The 9,746-nt window shown below is 33.3% G+C and overlaps 2 protein-coding genes and 1 long non-coding RNA gene across 12 annotated transcripts in view; 1 reads left to right on the forward strand and 2 right to left on the reverse strand.

The window, feature by feature from the left end:
- Positions 1 to 654, reverse strand: part of mxt (Eukaryotic translation initiation factor mextil) — a 21,318-nt gene extending 20,664 nt beyond the window's left edge. For 2 of the 4 annotated variants that reach the window (XM_046625588.2, XM_046625586.2), the window contains exon 1: positions 325 to 653. The gene's annotated coding sequence lies outside the window, so the exon portion shown is untranslated. Of the gene's footprint in view, positions 1 to 324 lie in introns of all 4 variants that reach the window. The other 2 variants (XM_069136387.1, XM_069136384.1) reach the window with 1 other exon arrangement.
- Positions 1 to 1,760, forward strand: part of LOC124218785 (uncharacterized) — a 3,252-nt gene extending 1,492 nt beyond the window's left edge. Inside the window, exon 2 of the long non-coding RNA XR_011177238.1 lies at positions 503 to 1,760. This is a non-coding gene — a long non-coding RNA (uncharacterized lncRNA). The remainder of the gene's footprint in view (positions 1 to 502) is intronic.
- Positions 1,072 to 9,462, reverse strand: LOC124218777 (neuroguidin). Of its 7 annotated transcripts, none has more exons than XM_046625599.2 (4): positions 9,354 to 9,462; positions 7,290 to 7,824; positions 6,793 to 7,146; positions 1,072 to 6,647 (listed from the first exon to the last, which is right to left on the reverse strand). In XM_046625599.2, the coding sequence occupies exons 1-4, from the start codon at positions 9,360 to 9,362 to the stop codon at positions 6,625 to 6,627; spliced, it is 921 nt and encodes a 306-aa protein (XP_046481555.1). In that variant the 5' UTR covers positions 9,363 to 9,462; the 3' UTR covers positions 1,072 to 6,624. The 7 variants fall into 7 exon arrangements, with proteins under 7 accessions (XP_046481555.1, XP_046481559.1, XP_046481558.1 ...); XM_046625603.2 differs by lacking the exon at positions 9,354 to 9,462 and adding an exon at positions 8,950 to 9,127; XM_046625602.2 differs by lacking the exon at positions 9,354 to 9,462 and adding an exon at positions 8,742 to 9,127.
- Positions 9,463 to 9,746: the final 284 nt, after the last annotated feature.

Raw genomic sequence — 9,746 nt, forward strand, 5'->3', positions numbered from 1 at the left:
CGATACGTGACCGTTTTTAGCATTTTTAATTGCATTCTATCAATGCGGTTGATCAATCATTGTATATTCAAATGGCGACGATTTTTGATCGCACAGCTTTCGATATCCGATCCTAACGCTGATTCCGATCTAGCTCAAGCGAGCAGGCGAGTCAGCAGGCGATCACTGTATAAAAATCGTAAAAAATGACATATGTAAACGCTTACAGCATAAAGATCACCGCTATTATGGATGTAGACGAACGTGTGTGACAATTTTCAAAAATACACGCACGCACGCGCGTTTGATTATTAACACATACATGCAGGCATACTTATTACTTACTTCAGGTAGATAGGTATGTTGCTGATTTGCGGTGCGCACTGTCCTCTTCTTTTCCACCCAGAATGACAATGAACAGTTGCTTAATTTTATGTGGCCACACGGCGATCGAAAAACGTGCGCGCACGGATCTGACGCGAATTCTAGTATGTTGATTTTTATTTTTTCGATTTTTATTTAGGGATCAAACCAAAGAGGACGACCAACGATTCGTCATGGTATTTTCTCTCTACCCTGTCCTCTGCCTCGCCGCACCTCGCTTAGCCGGACTTCTCACCCGGGCTCTCACGACACGATCTCCCAGCCTAGAGCAGAGAACGGGCAGAGAGTCAACTAACCTACTAGTCGACTAAGCGCCGACTTTCGTTCCGCCTTCGTCTCCCGACAGAAATTCAGGGGCCAATCAGAATTCGAGTCTGACGAGAAATACCCTAAATTCTTGTATATTTCTTTTCTGATTGGTTCACTTAGCCTTAAATCAGCTGCCTTCGGTGAATTCTCGTTACTTTTTTACCAGATACCCGATGCGGGAAATTTGAATTTGCGCTCAAGTTGTAAATACATATTCAAGGGTCACAAGTCGATGTAAAATTTCAAAAGTGAAGTACAATGCAGTTTTAAATACATGATATTTGAAGAATATTATATAATTATGAAATATTCATATTCTCGAACATCTCAAAGTAAAGAAAAAGTAAGATTCTCTGACTTTAGAGACGGTAAATGGATGTTATAAGGAGGCAAAAAGAATTCAGACATTGAAAACATTTTATTCAGTCAGTAAGAAGCCTTCTACATAATAATTCATTTTCATATGTAAATCACACCTCGTGGCGTAATTTACACAACAATATACATCATTTTTCCACGTACCGCTTAGTTTCTTTTTCTGTTTTCATTTTTGTATTTGTTCGGATTAGTTAGTTTACGTTTATGTTATGCCGAAAATAAAATTATCCTAAAAACATAATCAATAATAGTACTCATAATATTATTTATCCATTATCATCGTCGTCCTCGTGTATATTTTATACTATTATTATTGTTGTTACTGTTATTATTACTAATTGTAGTCAATAAATGATTCCTATTTTGTTTCAACTTAGTTTTCACTGCAACAATGTTAAAATTTGTTACTTTTTTTTTTTTTTGTATCGGTTTCTCCCGCTTTTCGTCAGAATTCGAAATAGAATCCATTCAGATCTCACATTGAGTATTTGACGTTACGATTGAAGAATTAGCAAAGCTGACACCGGATAAAATATTCTCTACCTCAACATAATTGTTTGTTTGTTTCAGTTTTTTCTACAATCGTTTTTTTCAAAGTTCAACTGCAATGTTCATGAAATCTCAAAAAGAATCTTTCGAATTCGCAGAGGTTTCAGTCTCAGGGCGCAAACGAGGTGCTAAAGTACAACATTGTATATCATATATCGTGATCTATAAGTAAAAATTTGCCAACTGTTCGCAGAGAGATCGTAATTTAATAATACCTTCAATAATTATTAATATGTATGTTATGTATGTATATGTTATAATGTATGTATAATATTATCAACTATAATTATAGGTTAGATAATGCGAGATAGAATATAGATGAAAAAGGCACTCGTTTTGTGTAGTAGAAACATAATCCAGGAACCAATATAACGTTGTGTTAACACAACGCTCCAAAACACAATCTCCCTACATTTTGCAACAGCTTTTCTCCGTCTTTTCATTCTTCCTCTCTCTTCCCTGTACTAAAGGTACTCGATTGATTACGTAAATGAATAAATTATTATCATTATCATCGTATAACCATCATCATCATCATCGTCATCATTATTTATCATTATTAGTATTTTTTATATCAGTCTAAAAAATTATTACTATCATCTCCCTTTCATTATTCTTGTTCTTCTTCTTCTCAGAAGGACTGTATAGTGTATTTATCGATAAAATTAATACAATGTATACGCTGTATTCATTAATTCTCTCTGTTCTCATCTTCGTCGTCAGTATTGTGACATATTTTATTATAAAAGATCTCGCTTTCTGCAACAGAAGGTAATTTCAACTTTCTTTCAATGTTTTTGTTTTTCACACATGTATAATCGAAAAATTTGTACGTTAGCACAATGTTTGCATCAAGATCGGGAGCGATTGATACGTAACTTAAACAGGCTTCAGAGAAGAAAGAAAACAATATTTGTTATTTCCTTCTGTTTTGCACATTAGTGTAATATATACTTACATTGATTATGTTTACATCGGAAATAATATTATTTCATGCTAAAATTGACTCAATTGCTTCGACAGCGTTTATGGATTTATAGTAGGTGCAAGTTTAGTGAAGGGGAAATAAAATCTTTGTAAAATAACACAGAATCGTGTACAGTGGAAGACAAAAAAAACAAACTACAAACAAACAACCATTAAACCAAAGGATTGATTTTTTATCTCGATGTAAACATGACAATGTTCTTTTTGTTTTCTTTCCTCTTTTCTATTGACTTGAGGTAGTCGATTAAATAATAATAATAATAATATCATTTTTTGATTCTATTGTGTGCGGATATGTGTGTTTTGCTTTTGCTTTTCCTTCACTTTGCTACGTACATTTCTTGTGCCCGAAACATTCGAATGTCCTCAAATGCGAGTCAGGAGAGAGCGATGCGATAAAAAAGTTATGGAAAATCTACAACTGATTTCCTCAGAGAGAAGAAGAAATCAATTTTGTCGCTTGTCCTTCTCTCCCGAAATACAGCAAGGAACAGTGATACCGAACATTTTCTGTTTCATACAAGTTTTACCAAGCATTTGTAAATAATGCAAAGGCAAATGCGCTATTTTGTTAAGTATCATTATATCATTAGTTTTATCATTATTATTATTATTTAGTTATAGTATTATTTTTAAAATCTTCCTCGTATTCTTTTCTTTCTTGGTTGTTTTTTACTTTTTCCCCATCAAACTGTTATTTTTTTTCTCCATTTTCTCTCTTCATGTTTTTTATACTCATGAATAATTCATCGGTTATCACATTTTTTTTCTTCTTCAATTTATTCATGTAATTCTTTATTTACTTTTTATTTTACTTCACTTTAATTTTATTCATCTTGTTCTTTATTTATTTAACTTTTTCACCTTGTTTTCACAGATTTAAAGATAGGGAGGAGTGTTTTTGAAAAATTAAAAGCAAAAAACCAACCAACGCCGTCTAATTTTTTCAACTATCCCCGGAACGCGACTCAGCAATTGAACACTTCTGTAAAAAATATAATTTCTATGGATGGTTGATGAGCGAGTACCGGGTCAGCGATCATATACACATTTCTATATGTATATATACATATATACATGTATATATTGACAGTAATGATTTTAAATTACGAAACTAGTTACGCAATAATTATTTTTATTTTCATTCTATACCGCTCACCAATATGACGCAAATTGACTATTAATTCGTCCAAAACGAAACAAAAAGAAAAAAAAAAGAAAATGATAAAAAACTTACCTAAACGTTTATCGACCAAAAACGTGTCCTACAAAAACTGAGATTAGTATTGACATATTTTCTCCATGATATCAATTGGTTATCCAACATACGGTTTGAGCCGCAATTAATTAGCCATTTGGAACAAACGGTGAGCAGGTATCAGCATCTCGGTTATTTAAAATCATACTATTCGTTTTTTTTCAGCTGTTAGACGTCGTAATTGGCTTTTCTATTCACCCCAGTGATTCAGAAATTTCAACTCAACGGCCATAATTATTATTAAACCTAAGTAGTACTTCTTCGGACACGTTAACATCAATTTTGAATTTTGTCACATACACATTACTTTTAATTAATTAATGATTTTTTTTTTCCTTACTTTTCTCCTTTTTTTTCATTTCTTCTTTATAATATAAATACCATAATACTATATGATTTAGAAATCAAGTCGATACTTGAAAAGAAAGAATCAATCGAGAGACTCCTTCTCTTTTTTCTTGCTTTCTCCGAGTAGACATTGTTACTTTCTGTAGATTTTTTTTTTTTTTTTGCTCCTTTCCAAACATATTGACATCCTCTCTTACTACGATTGTAGCAACGAATAAGAAAAGAGATCAAAAAAATATAATAGTGATATTAGAAAAAACTCGCAACAAACACGTTAACACAATAATTATGTATAATTACAACTAATGATAATAATAATTGTACACCGCGAGAACGAAAAAACTTAACGATAAGAATATACATAATAATAATAATAATAATAGTAATAAATACCTAAATAAAAACACAATAATTAATTAGACAAATATCGCCAAAAACTTCAACATATTTTTTTTTTTCTTTGCTTGGAAAAATGCGAACAAAATATATTTAATTGCTAATCAACGAGATAAAAAATTGATGTTAGATGAAAACATTATTCGATCTTTTAACGCTATATAGCTGAGATCTGTATGCTCAAAAGAATTTGATCAATCTAGGGTGGCAAATAAAGCACACAACGAAGAAATTAAACAGCGAGAGGAAAAAATTCCTCGAGTTTTCTTTTAGAGACTTTGATATTGCATTAAATAAAATTTTAACATCCGTTGTATTTTTGTTGGCATTGGTTGGGTTCATATTGCATGATTTTTATCAACGACAACTTAGATCTCTGTAAAATATCATATGTACTCAACTAATATTTAGCTGGTTTAATGTTGTTGGTCCACCTCCTGCGTAAAAAATCGATCGATTAACGATCAAATGGAGTCAGTATACGTTTACATATAGTTTTTCTTTTTTTTTATGCAGTTTATGAATTCTTTCGTTCTCTTTTTCCCATTCTGTCTGAGAGAGAAAGCTTTAATATTTGTTATTCAATCATGTTTTTTTTTTCTTTTTGTTAATTTATAGTTAATGTCATATAGTGACAGAATTATTCGATTCGTTATTGTTCGATGTATTGTCATTACGGATTAAAAAAAAAAAAAAAAACATCTAGGACAAGAAAAAAAACGTGGAAAATAAGATTTGGCAAAAATGTCAGCAAATAAAAAATTACAATCAAAGATTTTAGCCTTCTCTCTCTGTTCATCATTCATTCTCCTTCTCATTTTCCTTCCTTATTCCTCTTTCAGAATCACTTTCTTAACAATTAGAACCGATAGTAATATTATTAATGACATTACTACATTAATTAATTACTTAAATAATAAGTAATCGATAATAATAATAATAAATTAAAAAACCATACCAAAATAAAAACAGAGGTATACACATATTATATATATGTATACGAGGGTGGTTCTTATTTTGATCATGTCAGAATTTCTTCGCGCTCGCCCCCCAAATCTAATCAACATATATAGAAAAAACTGGCTAAATTCCTGAATTTACCGATAACTCCCAACACGCCTCGCCAAGCAGTCAAATTTTTTATATGAAAAAATACATGAAACTATTAATTACTTTGAAACAACATATTCTAAAAAAAAAATTCTATTACATATGACTATTCTGTAGGGAATTTAATGCTCTACAAAAAAGATCTCTTATAAAATTTTCTTAGATCTAATATTTATCACGCTATCAGTGGAGAACTGTCTTCATTTGTTAAAATATATAGTTTTAAAGTAATAACCAGTTTTCATGACAAATTTTCAAACGCATCCGTTTTTCGATAAAAAAAAATTCGATAGCTTGGCGGGGCGTGTTAGAGTTATTGAACAAATTTGGGGACTTAGCCAGATTGTTTCTATATATATATTGATTACTTTTGGTGGGTAAACGCGAAGAAATTTCAATACGACCAAATTAAGAAACACCTTAAAATATATACATATATAGTGTGTATATATATATATATATATATATATATATATATATATATATATGTACGAATACACGACGTTATCGATATTAATTAATTTGATCACGTATAAATAATAAGTGATTAAATTGTAGATTTGAGTATCTCGTTGGGTTATTTCCAGTGAAATACGGATATTTCATCGATTTTCTTTTTTCTTTACATTGATAAACTATTAATTAACCAGTGCGCATTTTATTCAACTCGTTGGATTATCTGAGTAAATTCCATGTATAGTTTATTTTATTTTCATTATTATTAATTATTATTATTATTACTGTTACGTTTTTCTTCTTCTTTCATTTAAAATGTTTATTTTATGTTTATTTCAATAGTTACCGCTGTATGATCCTCGGCTTTGTGGGTTTGGCTTGCTTGTTTTTTTTGTGTGTGTGTGTGTGTGTGTGTGTGTGTGTGTGTGTGCGTGCGTGTGTGTGCGTGTGTTTCTTTCAAGGTTTTCAAATTAATGCTTTTTTTTTTTGAAACCTGGAAAAAAGAAATGTACAAATTTAATCTCAAAGATCGAACGACGATTTTCTTATGCTTGCGAAATTCAGACAGACAGACAGACAGGGAGAGAGAGATATTGTCTACCTTCAAAAATTCAATAAAATAGCGCAGAGATAATTACTTTTTTTGGCTTTTCCTTTGGGGACTTTCCTCTTCTTTCCGGTCTTTACAACGGACGAAGGTCCACCGAAGGAAGTGATCTCGTCACCCAAACTTCCAAGCGTAGTAACCTGCCGACGACGGTGTCTCTCTTGTTTAGTGACGGGAAGACGAGTCATGTAGTTCTCCTCGTACTCCATTTTACGCTTGTTCTCGAACCCAAGACTTGCCTGCTTCTCTCCAAGGCTCTGCGAGTCCTCTGCAGGCGCGTCCAGATATTCCTCTCTCAGCTCTCTAAGAACCGCTCCTGACACAGCACGCCTTTTTGCTCTTATATCCGCCTTGCGCTGCCTCTCTGTATTTGTTTCATCTCCATCTAAACAGCCAGAATTAAGATTATTACTTTCGAAATGTTTTTGTCTGCGGGAAGAAGACGTTAGATGTCACTTGAGATAAGATGGCGAAAAAAAGGAATAGAAATATCGAAGAAAAATCAGAGTTCTTTTTCCTATTTCTTACCGTAATGAACGGCAGCCAATCTAGGCGGTACATAAATGCCGGACTTCTTGATTTGAGTTTTAGTGATCTCCTTTTCCTCGCCGTCTTCGCTATCCGGGTCCAAATCGGAGGCCTCAATTTTTCCAACAAGAGCGTCAGGATTTGCCCTGAAGTTGGCTGGATCATCTCCGCTGGCAGCACCAGTCACAGCGGTTTTAACGAGCTTGTCTATCTGGTACTTAAGTTTATGATCAATGGGTCGAATTTTCTCAAGGACGGTCCTTATCTCAACGAGACGGTCTATTGATGGATCACCCTCGATCTTTTCTCCCGAGCATTTCCTCAGGACGACATAGGTCAGGTTTATGAGATAGGAGAGAAGCATGTGATACTTCATCTCCAGGAAACTTAGACCCTTGTCCGTCGATATTTCTCCACTTTTTACCCTTGCCAGCATGTTGTCCACAAGCTGATTCACCTGCGTTACATTGGCGTTCATTTCGCCTAAAAGACGGAACGCCTGTGGCAAATCACACTGCTCCATTTCATCGATTGCCTGATGATTATAAGAGAAGTATGTCTTAATTTCTTGGCTCGGAAATTCAACAGATTGGGCTTTTCTATCGTTTTCATACAGTCAGATTAGGGGAGGGAAAAATGTAAACGTGTATCAAGAACCTACTTACTTTGGAAAAATTTCAAAATAAATTGATAAGTAAGATCGTGCTACAGCAGATTTTTCAGTATCAAAAACCAATATTCAACTTTTCTCATATTTTATTTTAACGGTAATAATTGAACTTTTTGATAGATAAAAATTCAAATTACTTTTAATATCTGAATAGAAATTTGTGTCGCTAACTACAATTGAATGAGGGAAAGGCACAAAGCACCGTTTCTTCGAAAAAAGAAAACTATGTTCGATTGTGGAAAATACTTGGAAATTATGAGAGTTGGGAGATTTTAGGAATGAGGATGGGAAAGCATGGAACAATTAGCTCAATGACAGAATATGTGAAGACAGAAACAAAAAAGAAAAATGATTCTTTTTCTTTTCCCATATACCTTATAAAACTATGACATAACAACAAAACATGTGCATTACAAGTACAATAACAAAAATTATCTAAGCTCGTATACCAAGTGTAAAATGAGAAATATGAGTTGTGGGATACAATATAAAAGCAATTCAGCTTCTCTGATTAATGCAGTGTAATAATAATAATATTCCGTACTTTAAAACACACACGCATGCATGCATTAGCATTACTTTGTGAGAACACAAGAATATTATTTATAACAATTATAATACAGATTGAGATCTAGTTAACATTGACTGTGGGCGTGTAAGAAATTGGTACTAACAAACATTAAATAAAAAAGAAAAAAAAATTTAAAAAACGATAAAAAAGAAAGTAACCTAGTTCGTTTCGTAGTACTTGTAGCAATATTCGATTATTTACGTATGTATACTTTTTCAGCTCGTTATCACAGTCGCAGTTAAAAAGCAGCAGATATATGTATAATAATGATAACAATATTATTGGGTTTTCGTGTTATGTTTTCTTCTTTCTTTTTGTTTGTTACTTTTCTTTCGTTTCACAGAAACAACCCTTTGCAAAGTATTATAAAATTGAAACAATCTGCCATCTTCCTGCGTATAATGTGTATCTGTATTTACTATAATGGATGGCTACTGTGGATGACAGAGTAGATACCCGGCAACCGAGAAAAGAGAGTGATTCGGGACGAATTGCAGTCAACGAAGAACCAAGGGTGCCGGAGATGATCGAGGAAGCGAGACGGAGAAAGAAACGAGGTAACGCGCTAACGATAAAGAAAGAGCGAAATGAAAGATAAAAGAAACATGAGGGAAAAAAATTCAGGTACGCGCAGCGCACAGCGCAGAGAAAAACACAAACACAATCACCGGCACATGGATGCCAACTATACCACCGCGAAATACTTTACGACGTTGTAAGGGTAAAAAGAAAAAGTGAAAAATGAACGAATATGCATCGGTTCTTTTATCATTATTTAATGATTGTTCTGATACTATTTATACAGTCAACACGATCCTCTTACCTGCACCATTGTTATTCAATCAAAATAAACTCAACAAACACATATCTAATCGAACAAAACTTGTAATTAAAGCCCTCCACGTGGGACGATATTTTCCTTTTTCGAGGGATATATTTCGTCTTTTTTCTCCCCCCCCCCCCCCCCCCTCTTCGCGCTGGGATTGCGAATCCCGTTACAAATTGGCCAACCGTATGGCGTCAAAAAGTCTAGTCAAGATGAAGACTGATCTAGTTCCGTTTATTTCGTGCCCACGTCGACCTTTTATATCTTATTTCGGAAGGAGTAGAAAATATGTGAAACTATTTTTCGCTACTTTTCAAGTCATCAAAGAACATAGCTGCGGCATTCATTTTATAATTAAGTATGACCCGAAGTTAGCTACTAGTGCTCAAA

This window comes from Neodiprion pinetum, chromosome 5 (genome assembly GCF_021155775.2).
Source record: "Neodiprion pinetum isolate iyNeoPine1 chromosome 5, iyNeoPine1.2, whole genome shotgun sequence".
NCBI classification, from domain to species: Eukaryota; Metazoa; Arthropoda; class Insecta; order Hymenoptera; family Diprionidae; genus Neodiprion; species Neodiprion pinetum.